Genomic DNA, 23,752 nt, shown 5'->3' with positions numbered 1-23,752 from the left:
CTCTCTCTCTCTCTCTCTCTCTCTCTCTCTCTCTCTCTCTCTCTCTCTCTCATCGTAGAAATTGTAATCCCTCGAAGTAATCCCCATTTTTAATAAATGTACCTGTAATCTGATTACATGTTTTTTCCTGTAACTGTAATGGAATACAGTTACATTTTTTTTTTTTGCAATCTGATTACATAACGGCGGTACATGTATTCCGTTACTCCCAAGGCCTGCCTTTAACTCGTACTTTTACCTGTAGTGTAGTAAACCAAACCACACAACGAAAGTCCGCTATCGTAATGCTAACCAACCAACATCAACGTTGCGGAAGTTGCAACCCTTCAAGCAACGGACATTTGAACACAAACGCACACAGCAGCGGTTATCTCAGGGCACTAAAGAAACTGTCAACACACCCATTGAGAGCCAACACGTTCTCAATGCTAGGAGCCAAGTTTCAGCATGTAGAACCACACAAACCAAAACCAGACAAAACGATGTCTAGCAAGTTGCAAGTCGTGCTAAAGCAACAAGCTATAGTTCCTTGAGTGCGTGCGTGTGTCTATGGATTTCTGAGCTGTGAGTCACTGAGGTAATAAAGCAATCGTGTACCGCACCGAGCGATCCGACCTTGCACGCTAGTGTGTGAAAGGTTGACACTCAGATTCTCATCTATGGACATTATAGTGAATGTTTCCATGAGTAGGATATGCAAACGGCACACAAAGGCGGAACCCAGAACCTCGGAACTGTGATGCAGACGTGCTAAACACTAGGGCACTGTGACGCGTAATTTGATATGATGCGAAAGGAATGAAACGAGTGAACTTGATCACACTTGGTGGTTCTTGTCATAGTCACATCTGACTCTGGGCAAAAAAGGCAGATGGAGACAGGCAAACATTTGTCCTCGAAAACAATTTACAAAGAGATTAGCGTTTCTAGGAAGTTTGCTCTCGAGTATGTTCTTAGGAAGACCGTAATTAACAAGTTCACAAGACCATACTCTGCGTTGTTGACGTTTATATTGAGAAATGGCGTTGTGAACGGCTATTTACTTGTGAACTTGACGATGACATATTTCTGTGAGTATCCAACCTATTCATCCTTGGTTTAAGCTATCTGACAAGAATAACATCCGGCGAGTAGTCTAAACACGGTAATCTGATTAACTCATTCACTGCTATAAATTCATTTAAAAAAAAAAAGATTATTAAAAAATTAGGGGTGACAGGCGATTAAATGTTTTTTAATTGTTATTTATCGCATGACTTCACTAGTTAACTCACGATTAATCGCAAATTTTATGTCGGTTCTAAATGTACAATAAAAAAAATCTAGGTTTTCATACTCAACAAAAGTAGAAAAAAATGTTGAACTAATAGAAATAGTTCAAATGAATTTTTGACGTTTATAACCGTCAATGGCAGTAAATGAATACAAAAATAAAAAAAGATTATTAAAAATTCAGGGCGTCGGGCGATTAATTTTTTTAATCGTAATTAATCACATGACTTTACTAGTTAACTCACGATTAATGACATAATTTATATCTATTCTAAATGTACAATACAAAAATCTAGGTTTTCATACTCCTGTTAACAAAAGTGGAAAAAAGTTAAACTGATAGAAATGTTTATAGCCGTCAATGGCAGTGAATGAGTTCATATTATGTTTGTGGAATATGAATTGGGCAGCAAAATCCACCGCTTTTGATCTATCTCAGGAAGCGGCCATTTTGCCGCTTGCTGTTAAATGAAAATGACATCATAGTGCCAAGAAGGTCAGCTTGCGAATGTCACATAACCAAACCCAGAAAACCGGTGAGCTATGATTGGTCATTTCCTGAATTGTAGGCACTGTGATGTCATTTTCAACTGACAAGTGGCAAAATGGCCGCCCCCTCAGATGGATAAAAACAGGTGCATTTTGCTGCTTAAAAACACGATATTAGTCAGAATACCATTTTTAGACTAGTGGGGGTGCATATAACATATTATTGGAATTTTTTCTTTTTACTTCCTCTTAAAGCTTCATTTTTAGGCTGCTAATCTATGAGGCTAACCATACATTAGGTGAGTGTTTATTTATTTATTTAGTTTTTTTCATTTTCTGGCATTAAAATGTTGTCTTCTAATCTGAAAATAAAACACACACACACACGGTCGCGCAAGCGAGGTGTTTTTTTTTCTTTTAGTGGTTAGCTAATTTAGCTTCTTCCTCTTCTTTTTGTTTTGTTTTGTTAGTCTGTTCACAACATATGCCAAGCTATGGGACCACATTATTGATAAGCATAACTTTCCAGTTACTGTACCTCTTAAATAAGAAACATTAATTAATTATTAAAAAAATTAATAATTTGTGATTTGTATTCATATTCTCAGTATCAGCAGTATGTAAATGATTAAAATAGGGAAATGATTAGTCTGTATTTTTTATTTTTACGCAAGTACTGAAGTTGAATCAGTGTTTCCACTATTAATATTTACACAAGTATCAATCTGTACTTTTAGAGATTGTGAGTACTTCTGCCACCACTGGCATTCCGGCTGTTTGTGTATGGACACTGTCAAGTCCTTCGACATGTGTCTCACATAAGGAAGACCCTTTGAGGACAATCTTGTACCCCAGCTACCCGTAATCACACAGCATTGTACTTACAACACGACTACGCCATCTAGTGGCTCGTTTTGTGTACATCCGTTCCTTAACATTTTCATTCTTTGGAAATCCATACATGCATCCATTGGTAAAAAGTAAAACTGAAAATAACTTAATGTCCTTGTTTATTTATTTATTTATTTAATCATCAGCAAAACCCCTACAGGCTTAATGCTAACATATAAATGCTAACGTTGTTGAGTGGCTAACACTTATAGTAGCATCAGTTGTGCTGGACACTAAGAAATTTGAACACAAATAGTTCCACCGTACAATATGTTTTATTTTTTTATTTTTTTGACTAGACAGATCAATTTTACAATACTTAGAGGCTTCTACCCTTGATCCTCTGTGAAAAAATGACAATTATTATATTATCTTATTGAGTCACTGTATTCTTCATTTGTGCCTGCGTGACTATTATACTGCCCCACTGTGGCCAAAGCAGGAACACCAGAAGGAGAAGCACAATGAATTGAATTGAATCATTCATTTCTGATGCACAAATTGTTTAATTCTTTATATTCTATTCAATTATGTAGCTTGTTACTCTTTGTTTTTGGGAGGAGGCTGCAATGGATTAATGGCATTTTCATTCATCTGAATCGGAAAAGATGATTTGAGACACGATCGTGGTCACTGAACAAATTTAACTCAAATCTCAAGGCACCACTGTATAATCACAGGCAAAACAATGAATTTCTGTTGCACTAGATGGCAGAAGATACTACTAATTAACCCGTGTATCAACTTTTTGGCACCATTTTTTAAACTGCCATGTGACGAAGAACAAAATTGTGGGGATTTTGTGGTATGCTTGGAATGACCAACATAGCACACCGCAGAAAAGACAGGAAAATCCCTCTTAACACATCCCACACAACAGGATAACCACACAAGATAATCTTTTCGAATCATAATGAGCCTTGTCTGACTGAAATCGGAAGTGGACTATTAAAATATCATGTGAACTATTAAAACGGCCCCTCTGGCGCTTTTATTCTTCCCGCAAATAACACGACATCATAAAACGGAACTTCAGCTTTCAGAATAACAACCTGCAGCAACTAAAGAACAAGATGAAGAAATCTCATTTTTGTAATACTGTACAACCAAAATACACTTTTGAAAGTGCAGCACAGTCACTATTTTCCTTTTTCTGCACTTTAAAATGTTTTTTTTACACAAACAAAACAAACATCAAACATACATCAAATCTGGCAAATTAACTCATTCACTGCCATTGACGGCTATAGACGTCAAAAATTCATTTGACCTATTTCTATTAGTTAAACATTTTTTTCCCACTTTTGTTAACAAGAATGTGAAAACCTACAATTTTTTATTGTACATTTAGAACAGATATAAAATTTGTGATTAATCGTGAGTTAACTAGTAAAAATAAAAATAAAAATTGTAATCGCCTGACGCCCCCAATTTTTTTTATAATATTTTCTTTCTGTTTTTAAATCGCGTCAGGTGAATACAATTTTTCATTGTAATTAATCACATGACTTCAATAATTATCTCACGATTAATCAAACATTTTATATTTGTTCTAAATGTACAATATATTATTTTTTTAGGTTTTCATACTCTTATTAACATAAGTGGAAAAAGTGGAAAACTAATAGAAATAGCTCAAATGAATTTTTGACGACTATAGCCGTCAATGGCAATGAATAAGTTAAAGGGTCTGCTTGGATGTTTCATGTTTCCATCCTCAAGTATAAGGAATTCCCCAATGAAGAACAACAAGAGCTTCACTTATATAAATGAGCATGTGATATTGCAGTGTAAGAAACAAGCCATTGTAGTTATGGAACAAAAACACACAAAGAAAGCGACGCTCTGGTACCGCTGGGTGACAACAGAAGGAGATCACTTCAAAGCACGATTGTTGGCCGCGCTCATTGTTGTTCTCGTTGGGTACGTAGAGGGGGCTGATTGATGCGAAAATACGTTCGTTTCCCGTTTCCAGCTTACGAACATATTGACTAGCGCATGAGGGACTACAATGAATCAGGGCTTGCCAACCTTCGTAAAACTGAGAGCTACCAGTTTGATACACACTTCTGAAGTCATGTATTTTATTATTATTAAATGATTATTTTATTTTAATTGCTGTGTGTTATTATTAACGCATTCATTGCCATTATTATTATTTTTTTTAAGATAATTAAAAATTAGGGGCAAGAGGCAATTGTTTTTTTTTAAATTGTAATTAATCGCATGACTTCACGAGTTAATTCGCGATTAATCACGAATTTCATATCTGTTCTAAATGTACAATAAAAACATCTAGGTTTTCATATTCTTGTTAACAAAAGTGGATTTTTTTTTAACTAATAGAAACAGTTAAAATTATTATAGCCGTCATTGGCAGTAAATGATGTTCATTTAATGTTGATGGTTTTAAGTTGTTTTTTGTTTTGTTTTGTTTTTTGCAAAAATTTGGTGCCAGTGATTGCACAACCAGGGGTGTAGCCCAAAATAAAATTCAGTAGGGTGGCCAAGGTGACACAACATCTCACTGGTGGCCATGTGCATGTGTAAATGTTGTTTTCTAAAGACAGAATCTATTAGAGTATTCATTCAGCCCGATTGTAAAAATGCTTTTTAAATATGTAGTAATATTATAAATAAATTGTGGCAGAGTATCAAGGTTTCTTAAGACTAATGCATCTCTGTGAAACTAGCTTCCACCACTATGTGCAACAAATGACTGTAATATGATCTCTGATTGGTTGTTTTAAAAATATTGTTCTTTTAATTAGTTAGAGGAATTAGAGGCAAAAGAGGGGACCAGAGAAGTCGTGTTTTTTTTTTTTTGTGTGTGGTCATACTGCCAAATAAAATAGTAAAACCATTTTGTGAGTAATTTTGCCAAATTGACAAGAGTATTTAAAAATACAAAACACATATCTGTACTATAGAGACACAGATAGAGAGAGAGAGAGAGAGAGAGAGAGAGAGAGAGAGAGAGAGAGAGAGAGAGAGAGAGAGAGAGAGAGAGAGAGAGAGAGAGAGAGAGAGAGTACTTTTGACACCATTGGTTGTCCAAGCCCCCCCCCCCTCCCCACACACGTGATCAATCTACTTAATTGACCACTTTTAAGGGGTCTGTGGATAAAACCATTGAGTGAGGAAGATGAGGTTGATGAAGAGGGGGGGGGGGGGCTGCCTTGAGGGGGAGCACTCTCTCCCGGGCACAGCAGATCACAAAATGGCTTGACTGAGCAAACCAAACGCTTTGGAGTGAGTGTTTATGTTTTTGATGACATTTAAATTATGGACGAGCCGAATATCCTGAGACGACGCGGGCTACAGGTAAATAAAGAAATGGACGCTGTCACGACATGCCGCTTGTTTCCAGGCAAATTACAACACGCGCGTGAGGATGAGCCACATCGAGCGACGATTATTTGCATTTGTTTGATGTCCATTTTTTTAGTCATCGCACATCATGTGTTGATCATTCGTACGGGCGGTGGCAGTGTTGTGACGCGACCATCCGTTTGTGTTTATTTTGGAACGTCTCGTTACGAGCGCTTTGGTAAATGTGGTTGCCTTGGTGATAAGCGGTGCACACATGATCGGGACAGGAACACCTCCTTTATCTTCTCCCGAGTGCCATGTTTGTTTTTCAATGGTGGGAATAATGGAGTGCTCGAGCTGCTGTATTCTTTGTTGATCTGTTTTTTGGGTGGAAAATGTCAGAATTAAAATAAATAATAATGGGGTAGTAAGGGGACGTTTAATAGAATATAATTTTGATTTGTGTGGTATATTATCACAATCAATGTGCATTTGTTTGGACCAACAACAAAAACAGCTAATGAGAGTTTAATTTTTATAGCCGTTTTCGTGGTTTTCTTGATAATTACCAAAATCACTTAAGCCCCTGTTTCTATTGATTACGTGCATTGTACGGACAAATGCAGTGCTTGTTAGTCACATGACAGTGGTACTATGAATCAAAATGAACTAGACATGGAAAAAATCAAGGTGGTATAATAACATGACTGTATTTTGCTGTCAAATTATTTTATGAAGTCAGCAATGCTGTGTGTGCTCATATTAGAGATAAAAAGAAATCTCTCAGAAAACCACCAAATAAAAAAATGTCACAAAAATACAGCATGCTGAAATGATGATGTCTTAATTTATTCATGAATGTGCTTAGAGTGAAATCTGGGCGGGTTACGTTAAACACAAAGGTATTTTTTTTCTCCTGTTGTATGTATTCTGCCTGTCACTATAAATCGCTGACAAAGCTATAGAATATTTTTGTCACTTATAAATAATATTTTTTGGGACCAACATTACTTCATACAAAGATAGGCGGAACATTATTACAAATATTACTGTCAGAACCCTAGCAAAATCCTGACAGCTCCCTATAGGGTTCAACCTCACTTCTGCCAATCACATGGCCCAGTGAGGACTTCCACTGTATTCTCTCTCTGTGACTCAGAACCTATTTGTAACACATGAAACTAGGCCACACCGCAGCTAATGACATTTACATGCACTGACGGGGGGGGGGGGGGGGGGGGGGGGGGGGGGGGGGATCCGTTAGAAGAAGTTTTTATGCAGTAGTTTGTTCAATATCTAATGATTTTTCTGAGTAGTTTCACAAAAGACTCTCCAGTTAGGTCTGGAAATGTTAGGACCATTCCATTCATTTCGGCTTTATCATATGCTACCAAGACACATATGTCATTGACGTGTTGACATGGCACATCAGTGTGAAAATCTAGAAGGAAAAGATGCCTTGATGGATGTAAAACAGTGTTAACAACAAGGTACATTGGTCACATTAAAGAACAAAAAAATAAATAAATGTTGGCCAAATTGATGTTTATTGATTATGCTGACAAGAGAATATGACAAATTACGTTAAACGTTCTAATTGTGCATAATGCGATGTAGAATATTAAATATATAATATTATAAAACCCCTGTCTAATTTTTGACGACCACTCAGGCCTACTATGCAGTGGCAGTACTTGGAGAGAGAGCTAAGAATGGTAAAAAAGAAAAAGAAAAAGTTTGCAATACATAAGCACATAAATGTAATGTTTCTGTTGCCAGATTTCTAATTTGCTTCTCCTTTTTTTTTTTTTTTTATTCCAGAAAGAGCTGAGTCTTCCACGGAGGGGAAATGTGTAAGTCATACAAAGTCATTCTCTTGCAACCGGCTCATCCAGTTTTCTTGTCACCTGTCAGTTTATCGGTGGATGTCAACCCTACCGAGTATTTCACGGCTGTATACATTGACCCGGCGGCCCAGCCTCCTTTGAACCCACAATTGAAGCTGTAGATCAGGATTTGGCTTCAGTCAAAGCGCTCTCACCGCTCAGACTGGTTTTATGTTAACTTAAGCAACAATGTGAAAACATGTCGGTTGGGCAAAGTTTGAATATTTATATTTTCTTGAACTTTTGTTTCCTGGTTATTCATCCCAGCTTTTATAGCAGGGAGTGCCTGTCAGTCTCTTGGCAATCTTTAACTTTTTCCGGAACATCTGCATTATGTTTACAAGAAAGATTAAGGTTTGTGTTCAGTTGTTCACATTGTGACTATGAGGCAAACTCAGATAAGAGTCCTTGAAATGCAATACACATAACGTAACGCTTCATTCACAATTGCCCTGTAATTAACTGGTAATTGGTCCCAGGATACAATTTTTGTCAACAGTAGCGTATAAGCAATAGGAAAGAAATCGATGAAAGGATTTGAAGAGTTCAAGAGCAGTAATTAAAGTTTTGTTTGTCATTTTTATTTAAGGTATTTTAAGGTAATATAAGTTAAGCAAGTAAGAGTAAAATTAAGTCATACACTGCCATTGACGGCTATAGACGTCAAAAATTCATTTGAACTATTTCTATTAGTTTAAATTTTTTTTCCCTCTTCTGTTAACAAGAGTATGAAAACCTAGAAATTAGTTTTTTTGTACATTTTGAACAGATATAAATTTTGTGATTAATCGTGAAGTCATGCGATTAATTACAATTAAAAAATGTAATTGCCCCAAGCCCCTATTTTTTAATAATCTTTTCTTTAAATGTGTGTGTTTAAACATTTTTTTTTACTTTTCTTTTTTTTATAATCTTTTTTTTCCAAGAAAAGATTATATTACAATTTTCATTGTAATTAATCGCATGACTTCACTAGTTAACTCACGATTAATCACAAATTTTATATCTGTTCTAATACAATTAAAAAAATCTAGGTTTTCATACTCTTCTTAACAAAAGTCGGAAAAAATGTTAAACTAATAGAAATAGTTCAAATTTATTTTTGACGTCTATAGCCGTCAATGGCAGTGAATGAGTTAATTTGGAGCCTATCCCAGCTGGCTTCAGGCAGTAGGCAGGGTACACCCTGAACTGGTTGCCAGCCAATCGCGGGGCAGACGGATTGATATTTGTTTTGTAAACTGGTTTTGAAAATTGAAAACCTAAATCCGAACCCACACAAGTCCTATGATAGGACTCAAGAGAGAACTCCTTCCACCCGTACTAAACTAACGGCTGTGAGAAAGCGGCAGTTGTTTGTTTTCGTTGTCATCTACCAACAAATTCACTCAACATCTATGGGTGGGAATTAAAACTCTGGGAAACCTTAACCTATCTGACCACAATTGTAATCAGGCTTTTTACAAGTTACACTGCTCTTATATTTATGCTGTATATACATGTATTTTACACGTGTGAATATATATACAGTGTAAATATATGTTTCTGTTTTATGGCAGTATTTTATATTGTTTTGTATGAGGCAATCCTCTTTTTGTGAAGCACTTTGTGACTTTCTGTCTGTGAAAAGTGCTATATCAATAAAGTTTACTTACTTACTTTACTAATTTGAAACACCTTGATAGCACCACGACCAACCTAAGAACTATGACTTTTTGGTGTAAAGACACACAGTCATGTCACTGACTGGTTTGTTTTGAAATATTGGATACCTTTATTCAAAAAAATTTTTTTTGTCTTCTGCGTTTTATGTTTGATTTTATGTCTGCAAAGCACTATGACTGGTGAAAGGTTACTGCAAATGGCTAGTTGACATAATGAAGTATTTGAAATTCGAAAGACAGCCTTTTCAAACAGGCATTGCCGCCATGACCCATTTCCCCACTCCCCCAATTTTGTCCGAGGGCACCTGAAGGCAACGCAACTTCCTCCTCCCTCCAGCACAGATTTGTGCGCATGCGTTGTGCGTCGCTGCTGTGACTGGAAAGTTTTTTTTTTTTTAAATCACTCTTTATGTTTTTTTTTTTGTCGCAGTTATCAGTCGACCATGTCTCATGGTGGCGAGGACAGACTTTTCCCGAAGCGCAACGGTTGACAAGGGCGTACATAGAAGGACGGACATGGCCGTAGAAGCGGCTCGTCATCACCAAGCTGGCGAGCCGCGGGTCGAGGCTCAGTTTTTACCGAAGCTGAACGACGGAGTTGTGCCTTCGTCCGGACGTTGCCGACTAACCAGGCTAAGCTAACTGGCTCCAATGAAGCTCAACTGGGGGAGAGTCACTGGCAAGAGCCCCTGGTTGTAGAGGACAACTCCCGTACGTGGATTGCCTTTATCGGTCACCACCATCACCACCATGGCTGACCAAAACCATTACTGGACGGTGCTACCGAGCTACAAAACTAGTTTTGTTACCGGGGCCATGATGAAAAGAACCAAAGGGTAAAATAATCATCATCAAAATGCTATGCTACTACTAGCTGTCTTTTAGCCATCTTATCGATAAGTATCGACACGTTTCTATAATTGCCTTCTAACGCCGACTGTGTAAGTCTGTTGAATACGCCCTATTTATATATATATGTATATATATTGTTTCTGACAGAAACGTGAGTGTGTGTGTGGACTTCACATTGTCTGCACCCATCTGTCGCATGAAACGCCACAAAATACCAGTGCAGATCAATATTGCGATGTGATCATGACGTTAACTCCTCTCTGCGAGTTTGATTGAATTATTTACCCCCAATAGAGCACCTATACCTTGTACTGTACTGTCAAACGATCTTGCAACGTTCATATCGAGCCTATGCATCACAGTTTATGGCAGCTTTATCTCCTTTGACCAACCTAAGAGGCATTCAGTCGGACAGCGGTGGTGCATTCGTGTCTGTTTACAAACGACGTTGCTGATAAGGGTTATTCTTTGGGAGTGAAATGTGCTCTGACTGGCCATTTTATTGGGCACACCTGCAATATCTAAGAATTGAGAGACTAATGCAATGGTACCTTGTAGGGGTGCGAATTGCCTAGTACCTTGCGATTCAATTAGTATCGCGATTCATAGGTTTCGATTCGATACCGATTAATCCCGATACGAATCTCAAAATTTATTATTGCGATTTTTTTTAAACTCAAATTTAGAAAATACTCATCAGTAAACTTGTACAGGTACACTGTAAGATTTGTATGAAAATGTATTTCTTTATCTGAAAATTCAGGCTTATAACTGAGCCACTGCATTTAACAAACGGGTTGCAGTCTGTTTCATGGTTGAACAGCACTGAAATAAAATATTAAGGCTTAATGTTCCATTAATATAACATTCTTCCATGCTTAATGTGTGAATCCTAACCCTAAGTAAGACGTTTTGTTGAATATTCCCATAAAAAAGTGATGTTTAAAAATCGATTCGGCCGCATATCGAATCGATTCGAGAATTGCACGCTGTAATATCGCGATATATTGCCGAATCAATTTTTTCTAACACCCCGAGTATCTTGACTTTCAATCTAATTCTCTTAATTCATTCCTTGGCCACACTGGTAACTCAAAAATGAATTGCAGTGAGCTGTGCCCTACCTAGAAGGCAAGTGGGAGTCATAGTTGTTCATTACAGAGGATAAAGAATACAGTGGGTGACTGGGTACTGCTGTGCTGCACTCTTTTTGGTCAAATATGTATTGCTTAAAGGATTATGTTGATGCTAATCATTGCCTGTGTTGGGATATTCCTCAAGTCACCAGACTTTTAAATACACAATGTATACATTCACTTTGTTTTATGTTTAACAGTAAACCAAGCCAATTATTTCGAAGAATAGTTACAAATTCTATCTGATGCTGTCATCATACTGCGTGTATCTCAAATTTGTGCTGGCAAGTCTAAGCAAAAAAAGAGGCTAAATGGCGGCTCATATGTCGAAAAACGTGTAAGTCTTGTCACTCGTTTCGCAAAGGCACCACTGTAATTTACAGATCCATTCACCTATTCCAGCACTTACAAAACAAACTAAAGTTACGCGGTGTTAATGAAGGAAAAATAGCACTGAATTTTATAAAAAAATATCTTACAACATAAGAGAATGTAAAGAAATAATGGTTTTATAAAGCGTAAATATAGTACTGTATGTACTGTCGTACACTGGACCGAGACAGACCATGTATAGTGAACTTCTAGGAAAAATAATGTTCTGGTTAACCATGTTGATATATATGCCAACATTCTATGACTCATATTTAAGTTAATTGTCCTTTTTAGAGTTGCACATGTGCGTGGGCCCTCTATGCATTAGTTACCGATATTTGGGCAAGTGGACATAATGGCGTGTCCACTGTCCAGAGAGGATTTTTCTCCAGTATAGTTTATTTCACATGGTTTCTTTTCTAGCCCGGGTCGGACATCAGTCATGCGACCTACTAATTACTGTGGCTTTCAATGGAGCGCCATGATTGTGTGCACAACGCAGCACAACATCTCCCTATCAGCGGACGTGGAACATTGGGCCACAGTATATTCATCATGCTGTGTCACGACAAACATCTTTTGTGTCCCTGCTAACTTCTACGGCAGTCTATGACAACATGCTTCTGTTCCGGTTTGATTTCCTCGGAAGGATATGTTTGAAAAAGACGTACAAGAATGTTTGCGCGTTGAGCTGCAGATGTTTTTAAGTCGATGTCAAACCTTTTGTCTTTTCTTTTTTCCGTCACTGTATTGCATTATAAACACAAAAGCGTGTGAATCTGCCTGTGCGGCGACCCAGATATGTCAACGTCCATCGATGTTCGCGTCCCCTTAATTATTTTAGATCGTATGTTGCAGGAACAGGGAAATGCTTTTTTGGGGAGAAAAAATATCACAACATTTGTACAGTTTAGAAAACAACCTAAATATCGGGAATAATACACCTTTAAAAAAATCATTTTTAGAATTGCATGGATGGTAGAATACTGTTAATTGTTATCAAAGTTGATGTTTAATTTTTGCAACGTGCATTACTATTACAATGATTGATCGCGCTTCTTGTATTATTGGTTGTTAAATAATTTCAAATTGTTACTTGAACCATCCCCTGTACACTTACTAAAGGTTTTAGAATGGTGACAGTTTAACAGTGGAGCAGATTCGTTCACGTATCTTAGAAATCAAAGGTTGTCAGTCAGTCACAGGCTGACCAGCGTCCCGGAACAGATTGTGTTTGACCTTAAGACGTGCCGCTCTATACAGTTAAGAATTTGTGAGCGCATGCTGTACAAAGCCCTTGAAGGCAGCGTAGGCTCTTTGACACATCAGGCAAGTGACCAACATAGGCTGAGTTTTTACACAGACGTTATTATATAAGGATAAGGAAGGTCATAGAAAGTACAATTATGAAATGTAAATTCTGGCAGCTAAAACAAAAGCAGCAGTCCAAACAAGATGGATGCAGGGTTCATTCCGTTTTCTGTCATCCGTGTCATGGCAATCCGCAGAAGTTACGTGAAAGGCAACGAGGCAACGAGACTCTTCTTGTTGAACACGTTTCACCTCGACACTTTTGCACATATACAGTTCAGCCGGCACAATCTATTCAGTACATTGATCTTTGCTATGCGGAGTCCTGCGCATCCATGGTGATGGATCTGCAATGGTATGGCGAGTGCACAGTTATGTCATGGCAGTCAATGGGTGCATCTGGCCGCCTTTAACTGTCAGACAAGGCTTTTTTTTTTTTGTGTCAGATTAGGTGTTTTCAACCCAGTCATGGGAACACTTCCAGCTACGTAATCAAATTAAATCAGTATGCGTGTGACATTGTTCGTTGTGTTCCCATGATCTTAATATATGGTAACGACTAGTCAAAATGAATACACTTGCAAAGATCATGCTTGTGGAAGCACATTGCGTAAGCAAAATGTTTTCAACTTTTTGCTGTTAAATTTGTTTTCCACCTCTCACAGTGCCCGGAACAACAAGAGAAGGAGTTTGGCGGTCGGGACCCCTTCGCCAACGCTCTCACGACCGCTTTCACCTCTCCCACTTGCCACAGGTACTTGTGTGTTTTTTTTTTTGTGTTTACAGTTGTGTGCCAGCTGGGATGTGTGTGTGAGATTATTGCTTGGCAGTCTCATTTGATGAACCGTGTGCATGATGATGATGATGATGATGATGAAGGGGGGGTCCAACATGGCAGGATACCCATATACACTGCCACCTTATAACATTTATTTTTTCATGGTTTCCTTTTTAATGTTTGAGATCATCAAACAAATGTCAAGATCAGACGAAGATAACCTAAGTAAGCATAAATTGTAGTTTAAAAAAAATAATCTATTCATCTATTTTATTCAATTTTTTTTTAAATCTGCAGTACATGACCCTGTGTGAAAACAGTACTTGTGGTAGTGTGATGGTCTGGGGGTGGCTTGCTTTGATTGATGGAACCACAAATTCTTCTCTTTATCTGAAAATCCTAAGGGAGAATGTTTGGCCATTAGTTTGTGATCTCAAGCTGAAGAACATTTGTGTTCTGCATCACAACAACGATTGTAAACAAGCAAACGGCAAGTCAACTTTTGAATTAAAAAACAAAATGGACATTTTGGAGTGGCCTAGTCGAAGTCTGGACGTAAAGTAAATCTGATTGAAATGCTTTAAAATGCAGATCATTGTCAAAACCTCAAGTGTTGCTGAATTATTAGCAATTCTGCAAGGAAGAGTGGACCAAAATATCTTAATTTTAGGGGTCAATAATTTTTCACACAGGCCCATGTCGTTTTGGCTTAGCTTTTTTGTCCTTTAAACCTTGATTTAATTAGTTTTTTTTAGTGTTTACTTAAGTATTTGACTAATTATTAAAACTTGTTCGATGATGGGAAACATTTAAGTGTGACCCCCCTCCCCCACCCCCACCCCCACCCCATCCCGAAAAAACTCCAGAAGCGGGCAAACACTTTTTTTTCACACCCCTGCAGTAGTGCTTGTTTTGATACGGAATGTCACAAGATTGTCAGTATTAGCCCTCTAGTGTTATTTTGTTTATTTCCTGTCAGTAGATCCCAATGTGATAGGACTCCGTTGCATAAAGGAATCAAAGACCTTCTTATGCTGAGCTGAGCAAACATAACTTTTTTTTTTTATTGTCGTTCACGACGGTCGCTATGTCAGATTACCAGACATGATGTCAGAAATTCCTTCTGTGTCTTGGACCGGGCGAGTAGCCACAAGACACTGACACTGACCAGACCGTGCCCGATCAACATTTGCTACTGGCAACGGTTCATCAGCCACACTATTACTTTACCTTTTGCCCATACCTACTTCGACACACTAAAGTAAGACTATATGGACAACACTTAATCGACAAAGCTCTGGTCAATTGTTGTTAACTCATTCACTGCCATAAATTCATTAAAAAAAAAAGATTATTACAAATTTGTGGCAAGAGGCGATTCATTTTCTTTAATTGTAATTAATCGCATGACCTCACTAATTAACTCACGATTAATCACAAATTTTATATCTGTTCTAAATGTACAATAAAAAAAAGTTTTCATACTCTTGTTAACAAAAGTGGGGGGAAAATGTTAAACTAATAGAAATAGTTCAAATGAGTTTTTGCCGTCAAAAAAAGAAGAAAAGATTAAAAATTTGGGGCGTCAGGCGATTAAAGTTTTTAATCGCATGACTTCATAGTTAACTCGCGATTAATCACAAATTTCATATCTGTTCTTAATGTACAATAAAAAAAATCTAGGTTTTCATACTCTTGTTAACAAAAGTGGAAAAAATGTTAAACTAATAGAAATAGTTAAAATGATTTTTTGACGTTTATAGCCGTCAATGGCAGTGAATGAGTTAATTTGAAAAAGCCTAATGTTGGCTAATATAGTTAGCCGGCTGTTTAATTGGTTGAGTCCTAAACAAGGTTTACTATTAGTAGTAGTTCATAAGTTGTAAGTTTGTAACACCCTGTGTTTCTTTAGCTGGCAGCAGTCCTTCAGAAAGTCCCCGAAATGTCACTGCCAGCAGTTCTGCTAACTTCCAGTTTGCCCGCAGGTAAGAGTTGACTTGTAAAAATAAACTTGAATATCTGCATATGACATCAGGCGCTGCTTATCTGCTTACTACTGACACATTTTGAGACATTTATCTAATTTAGTAGCTCTGATAGAATGGAGACTAGGCAATCAAATGTAGGTTGTGTCTCTTCTTGCAAACTGAATAAACTGGGTTCAAAAAATCACAAGAAAGAAAGGCCAGCAGAAATTTGGAGTCAGGACTAACCAAAACCACCGTATGGACACCACTATTATTTTTTTCCTTACAGGCTCCAGTCATCAAAAATACCACCTGTATTGAAAAAAAAAAGAGAACTCAAAAGGGTATTAAAGGCATGCCCTGACATTTACCCCCCACCCAGAGTGGCAGCCCAAGCCAGCTGAAAAGCCTCAGGGCATCTTGCTGGTCACGGCTCTTGAGTATAGCTGTAAGCCAGTGCTACTGTGATTATGGGTGAAATTGCAGATCTTGCCCTCTCAAAACACTTCTTACAACTCACAGGAGTGCAGAGGAGCATGGCCCGTAATGGTCGACAGCATGGGGGAAAAAGGTCTTTAATTTTTATGTGGAGTTTTCATGGTTTCATAGACATACTGTATATTATTTATTTATTTATTTATTTAAAATTTAAAATTAAAATAATAAACTAAATAAATGAATTACAATCATTAATTGTTAATTAAAAATAAAAAAAATTAAAATGCTGTGTTTTTTTAAATTAATTAATTACAGTACTCTGAAGGCTAAGGCAATTACGTCATCACACATCATGTATTCCTAAATTTTAGTTACTGAGATAATGTTCCAAAGTTTCCATGACACAAGCCAAAAGTGACACAAAACAAAAAACATACTTTTCCTGTTTACACGCAAATGCTGAAGATGGAGTTTTGGAAAATCTTCACCCTGGCCAGAGTTTTCCAAAAGCTCAGGGTAGACATGCAAACAAGTATGTATACACTAGTATATGTACTGTTCCGTCCAATGGATTTAGTTAGTCAGAGATGTAGCACCACTGTCCTATAATGGCACATAATTCACTTCAGTTTTGGGTTTTGAGCATATATGAGCACTGCAGTACAACATATTGTAGCAAATGCATGAGGATGCATTATGCAGTCTGCCAACATGGAGACAGAATGCAGTTTGGGCAGGTTCACAGGGTTCATGTGTTATTCACAAGGGTGTCCCAATTATTTTGTCACTCAAATTTGGAACAGTAGTAACCATGTAATCACTGGCATAAGGCCCGCCACGCACCAAACGTGACTGAACTGGACAATCATGTCTCAGACCCGCACACCAGGCTATTGACCCTCGTACGCATACCAGCTCACTGCAGTGGTAAAACTGCAACTGTGTCGTTCCATCTGCGATGTTGCAACGACGTCCATTACGATTCATAGTTTGAATCGCAGCCAAACTAGTAGATCCATCCACTGAGATTAGAATAGCCATAAAGTTGCAGTGGCCACACTGTACACCATGGTAGTAGGGCTGTGCAATTAATCTAAATTATTTTTGGTACCATCCGGCGTCTCAGAAGAGGAAAGCAGTGCACTATTAACACTGTGTATAGTGGAGATGGGGTGCTGCTGACCTCGACTCGGGATGTCGTGAGTCGATGGGGAGAATACTTCGAAGTCCTCCTCAATTCCACCGACACGTCTTTCTTTGAGGAAGCAGAGTCTCCGGACTCTGAGGTGGGCTTTCCTATCTCTGGGGTCGAAGTCACTGAGGTTGTTGGAAAGCTCCTGGGTGGCTGGATGAGTTCCCTAAAGGCTCTGGATGTTGTGGGGCTGAAACGCCTTTACAACATAGTGTGGACATCGGGGGCAGTGCCTCTGGATTAGCAGGCCGGGGTGGTGGTCCCCCTTTTTAAGAAGGGGGACCGGAGGGTGTTTTCCATCTATAGAGGGATCACACTCCTCAGCCTTCCTGGTAAGGTCTATTTCGGGGTGCTGGACAGGAGGGTCCGTCGGGAAGTCGAATCTCGGATTCAGGAGGAGCAGTGTGGTTTTCGTCCCGGCCGTGGAACAGTGGACCTGTTCTACACCCTCGGCAGGGTCCTCGAGGGTGCGTGGGAGTTCGCCCAACCAGTCTACATGTGTTTTGTAGATTTGGAGAAGGCATTCAACCTTGTCGCTCGGGGAGCCCTTTGAGGGGTGTTTCGGGAGTACGGGGTACCGAGCCCCTTGAAACGGGCTGTTCGGTTCCTGTATGACCGGTGTCATAATTTGGTCTGCATTGCCGGCAGTAAGTCGGATTTGTTTCCAGTGAGGGTTGGACTCCGCCAGGGCTGCCCTTTATCACCGATTCTGTTCATAACTTTTATGGACAGAATTTCTAGGCACAGCAGTGGCGTTGAGGGGGTCCTGTTTGGTGGCCTCAGCATTGCATCTCTGCTTTTTGCAGATGATGTGGTGCTGTTGGCTTCACCCAGCCGTGATCTCCAACTCTCATTGGAGCGGTTTGCAGCTGAGTGTGAAGCGGTTGGGATGAAGATCAGCACCTCCAAATCCGAGACCATGGTCCTCGGAAAAGGGTGGCGTGCCCTCTCCGGGTCGGGGATGAGATCCTGCCCCAAGTGGAGGAGTTCAAGTATCTTTGGTTCTTGTTCACGAGTGAGGGCAGGAGGGAGCGGGAGATCGACAGGCGGATCAGTGCAGCGTCTGCAGTGATGCGGACTCTTTATTGGTCCGTTCTGGTGAAGAAGGAGCTGAGTCGAAAGACAAAGCTCTCGATTTACCGGTCGATCTACGTTCCGACCCTCACCTATGGTCACGAGCTGTGGGTCGTGACCGAAAGAACAAGATCCCCGATACAAGCGGCCGAAATGAGTTTCTTCCGCATGGTGTCCGGGCTCTCCCTTAGAGATAGGGTGAGAAGCTCGGTCATCCGGGAGGGACTCAGATGTCGAGCCGCTGCTCCTCCGCGTTGAGAGGAGCCAGTTGAGGTGGCTCGGGCATCTGGTTCGGATGCCTCCTGGACGCCTCCCTGGTGAGGTGTTCCGGGCATGTCCCACCGGCAGGAGGCCCCGGGGACGACCCACGACACGCTGGAGAGACTATGTCTCTCGGCTGGCCTGGGAATGCCTTGGGATCCCGCTGGAGGAGCTGGTTGAATTGGCTGGGGAGAGGGAAGTCTGGGCTTCCTTGTCAAAGCTGCTGTCCCCTCGACCTGACCTTGGATAAGCGGCAGAAGATGGATGGATGGTTGGATTTCAATTATTACCAAAATAATGGTGATTATTATTTTTTCCATAATCGAGCAGCCATACATTGTAGTCATAGCCTCAACATTGTTAAAATCCAGAAGGACGACATAAACACACGTTGCACTAACTTGCACGTGAACCCAAAATACAAAGTAATCCGCAGGTCATAATCACTCAGCAAATTTCCTGTTGTCATTTCATATTTAGCAACATGCCACTTACAGCTTCTTTGCGTGAGGAAGCCTTTGACTATTCTTGTCATCATGGATTGAATCATTGAAAGAAAGTGGGACATGTCCTTAGAGAACCACGCTGGACAGATGGGGGAGGAGGCATCATGAGTGTGTTACTTTTGTGCTCCAATGTTTGCACTGGTGGCGGTTGTGTTAGTGTATGAAGGTAATGTCATTGCTGCATTATAACACAGAATAGCCTGGCAGGTGTTCAGCTGCAAAGTGGGACAGGCACACTAGAGCGTGACAGACAGACTTGTTCTGTCATTCTCATTAAGCAGTGTTTACTTTGTTTCTGAATTCTTACACTTGTCTTTCACTCCCTCCCCTCATCTTCTGCTCCATTTGGGCCTTTCCTATCCCGCCTCTGTGAAGCCATCTGGCCCGTACTGAGAGGTAAGAATCCATCCAAAAATACTTTTTTTTTTTGTCAGTATCTCTGTTTCTTGCAGTTTTGAGCTTTTTTAAAATTTAACTAATGATGGGAAGTTCCAGGATGCTATCTCAAAGGGATTTAGATTAAGTGGTTCAGTTCATCTTGCTACAATATGGTTTAGAGTGGTAAAAGATGATCTAATTTGCATTTTTACTGCAACGTGGAGGCAGCATGGGGATTATGTGTCAGCAATGCTAATGGAAGCACACCACCATGTATATGACACAGTTAAACAGTCAAATAGAATGGAGTTGAGTAGAGTGCAGACCTCCACCAAGGCTGAACAAGTCAGTCTAATGATACATTCACACAAAGGTGAAATGTTGCGTCGCCTCGTGTTCCTTGATGGAGTTTGATCACTGCATACTACGAAGGTCGCTGTTTCATTTGCTCCACGCCACAAAAGAGAAGAGGAGCAGGGTTTCCACGGGGTCTAAAAAAAAAAAAGTCTTAAAAAGTCAAAAATTTAGAAACTTACATTTTAGGCCTTAATTGTGTTTAAAAAACACACACACCGTATTTTCATCCCAGGTCAAAAATTAAATTTACCCAAGTCTTAAAATTCTTACACCCACTCCATTCATCTGTACTACAGGGACATTTTGAACATATTAAAAATTAATCATCATAATTAAACCAAAAACAAACAGGCGTGTGCTGACTGCGCTCTTTTACAGACGAAAATGTCATTTACCTAATGCAAGGGTGTGCCATATACTATCGTAAATGGAATTGCAGCGCTTTTATACTTTACCTACACGGCTTTACTGTTTTTTTTTGTTTTTTGTTTTTCAGCAGAGGAGATGGCCGAAGATGGTCTGTGGCATCAGTTCCCTCCTCCGGATACTGCACCAATGCACCCAGTTCATCTGTATCCGTAAGCTATTTAAATCTATGTATTTGTTTCTGTCCCGTACATTGCTTCCAAGACCCCTGCAGCTACCTTTACTGTGGCAAATGCCAACTTTTTAGCCCAGCTGATACTTAACCCCCCTAAATCAATTTTCTAAGTGTGAAACTCTCACCTGCTCGCAGGCTTGAAACTGGCCTCGCAAACTGTATGTTTTGCTCCACCGGGGCAGTCTGGAACCAAAACGTTCATTCATCGCAAGTCCGGGTTCTTGGCAAGAGGACAAACGTCGCTGGCGCCTACAGACTGCCGAGTGTGTCATTTCACGCTCACACGTCAGTAGTGTTGAGGTCCCGCGTGTGACCTTGAAGTGTGTCGTTAGAGGTCACAAGAGACCCTTACACAAACATTCCACATTAAGTTGAGCTATATACAACAGAATAAAAGGAGATGTGATCATGTTTTCATTCGTTAGTCATGATAACAGGATGTGTCTGATGATAAATACTTGAATCACAGCACTTTATCATGCTGCACAGAGGGAAGAGATGAATCATCCGAGTACTATCCAAGTAGTGTAGATTGCTTCCAAGAGAGCTTTAACAATGCAATTTGATCTGTTTTTCAGGTTGAATTCAAGTATTTTGATGACAAAAAAAATGCATTTAGTGCAGCTCTTTATTGTAATGGAAAATTAACTCAAGCCAAGTGAGTATTTTTCTGGCAAAACAAATGATCAAGGGCAGTATCAATTGATCCTTTTGGGAAAAGTTAAAGTCAGATGCAATTTAGTGCTTGCGAGTTCCACCCATGAAGATTTTGTGTCTGGTTTCTGTGGTGGTGACTGTCTTGATACTTTATCTTGGAACTCGTTACTGAAACTGCTGTTGGCTGTAAAACAATAGTCGGGTCCTGTGTCACGGCTGTAATTTTGCATGGTTGGCCACATGGCTCAGAGACGGTGAGGTCAGCCCTCCCCACACAAAGCCCCTTTCAGGGATCCTCTCAGTGAGGTCTTTATGCTGCTCTGGCCTGAAACATCTCCAGTTTCCTCCTCGGGCTTTCTCCTCCTCTTTCTATCACCTATTTTCAGTCTTGTTACCACCCTGTCTTTTTCCACTTCCATTCCTGTGTTTCCTGCATTTCCCTTTTACCATTAAGAACCCAGCCAGATGGAAGTTTTCATAAATTCCAGGCTGGACGTCACACATTTTGGCGTGGAGTGAGAAAAAGAGCGCACACATGGCCAACATAACAGCCGCGCTGCCTGCCTTGGGATGTAACGCAGCTCCAAATGAAAATCCCGCTTTTGCAGAACAGAGCACTTAAGCTCACGTACTCCTCAGTCCCGGCTGACAAAGATAACAAAAAGATAATTCATGTTTTGTTTTAAAAACCCTTTCTGTTTATTATCTTATCCTCATAAACATGTCTATACAAAAGAAAAGTAAATGCTCTGACGCTAGCGCTGTTATTAATGTCTTTTTTTCAATTTTGTTCAAGCCATAGCCTGCTTATCCTCCCTCCTCTGCTCTTCTTCCATAGTCGTCCTCTTCCCAGGAGCTCTTGCACCAGTTGCCTCTCCAGCCGACTCAAGATGATCTCCACTTTTTGTTTAAACATTTCCGGAGCACGGAAAGTGTGGCGGATGAAGAAGGGCCACACACTTCACCCATTGTCAGGCTCCGCTCGCGCAGTCTCAGGTAGCATCCATTCGGCTGCTTGAGTTATGTCAGGATTTCGGTTTAGTAATTCCTTTCTCATCGAGCACCACTGATCTGAGTTAAAAAGCCAAATGTTTGCCGGAGACCCAAGAAAATCCCCCGTTATGGAGATAATCGAGATGAAAAGCTACTTCATTAATCCCTTCATCCTTCATTAAGGGGAAATTCCAAAATGATGATGAATGTGTGCGGTCATACCAAACCACCAAAATGTTGCGGTTTCTTTCTTAGCCTGTGCCATTAGTATATTGACTAATAAGTGCCCCACCTTAATTTTTCAAGTTACGAATCATCACCTCATCAATTAGTTTTTAAGTATTTTTTCCCTTTGTGTTGCGGTCCAAAATGTCACATATTAGCAAACGTCAGATACACTGCCATGTGAGTAAAGTGACAAGAGAGCTACAGTCACTGATCTACTTTCTTGAATGGGACCAACCGTCAAACACACCGGAGCGACTCCAAATCCAGTCACTCTCAAGACTGTACAGTAATTACCCTTTGTAGAATACGTTTATTTACATTCATTTCTCTTATGTTACGTTTCTTCACTATTATGTGAAAAACACTTATGTCCATATCTGGCACGTTTTACATTTTTATGTTTTGGGGATGAAACTGAACGCAGACATCTCAAAAACATAGACATAAGTGTTTTTCAAATAGCAGCGACAAGATTTACTTTTTTATATACTGTTTATTATATATAGTTGACTGGTTTGATAGTGAATGATATAACTTCCGACTACATTATGTCAAATTCATTATAAAAATAAAGCCCAAGACAATAAATTTGTAACTTTTTCATTTGTCGTGTCCTGCGAAATTGCGATAAATGAGCAGACGTCAAACTTTATTCATGGACATTAACTAATGTTTAGTCATAGTCCAATAGTACGGAGGGAAAAACATGACACAACATTACGGTGCTGCTAAGACAATTTTATTTAACTCCACGTGCTTCAAATTAAAATAGGGTACTGGCAAGTGTCAGTGATGGCTTTAAAAATAGTTCCAGAGAGCCTGTAAAGCATTTGTTGTTGCCCTCATAAAGTCCCCAAGCAGTTAACCATCACCAATGCTACCTTATTAAACCACTCTACTGAAATAGAAAAGTTATGTGTACTTGCTCTGGGTCGGATTGTAAAGATGCGCTATGGGTTGCTATTTTCAATATAGTTGTTGACAGTGTGTTGATTTCTCTGGCATGTTGCAAACGTTCCTTCTTGTAATTGAACCCCTTCACGCACAACAGATGTGCTCATGACTGCTGCAGATGAGATTCTGATCTGAAACACATTAGAGGCATTTTCAAATGGGCTGTGCTTGTGATAGTCATTG

At 39.5% G+C, this 23,752-nt stretch overlaps 1 protein-coding gene across 4 annotated transcripts in view; it reads left to right on the top strand.

Annotated features, from left to right (window-relative positions):
- The first annotated feature begins 5,829 nt into the window (after positions 1-5,829).
- The window catches only part of mast3a (microtubule associated serine/threonine kinase 3a), a 34,296-nt gene continuing 16,373 nt past the window's right edge, over positions 5,830-23,752 (top strand). The window contains exons 1-8 of one of the 4 annotated variants that reach the window (XM_086072495.1): positions 5,851-5,976; positions 7,786-7,817; positions 9,945-10,350; positions 13,851-13,939; positions 15,876-15,948; positions 19,777-19,797; positions 20,636-20,714; positions 22,233-22,390. In XM_086072495.1, coding sequence (XP_085928621.1) covers positions 10,265-10,350; positions 13,851-13,939; positions 15,876-15,948; positions 19,777-19,797; positions 20,636-20,714; positions 22,233-22,390 — 506 coding nt within the window. In that variant the 5' untranslated portion in view covers positions 5,851-5,976; positions 7,786-7,817; positions 9,945-10,264. Of the gene's footprint in view, positions 5,977-7,785; positions 7,818-9,870; positions 10,351-13,850; positions 13,940-15,875; positions 15,949-19,776; positions 19,798-20,632; positions 20,715-22,232; positions 22,391-23,752 lie in introns of those variants that run through there. The other 3 variants (XM_086072493.1, XM_086072496.1, XM_086072494.1) reach the window with 3 other exon arrangements.

Source organism: Leptonotus elevatus, chromosome 1 (genome assembly GCF_054856555.1).
Source record: "Leptonotus elevatus isolate MCC_2025b chromosome 1, RoL_Lele_1.0, whole genome shotgun sequence".
Lineage (NCBI taxonomy): Eukaryota > Metazoa > Chordata > Actinopteri > Syngnathiformes > Syngnathidae > Leptonotus > Leptonotus elevatus.
Note: the sequence above shows the minus strand (reverse complement) of the source record. Positions and strands in the feature narration are given on the sequence as shown.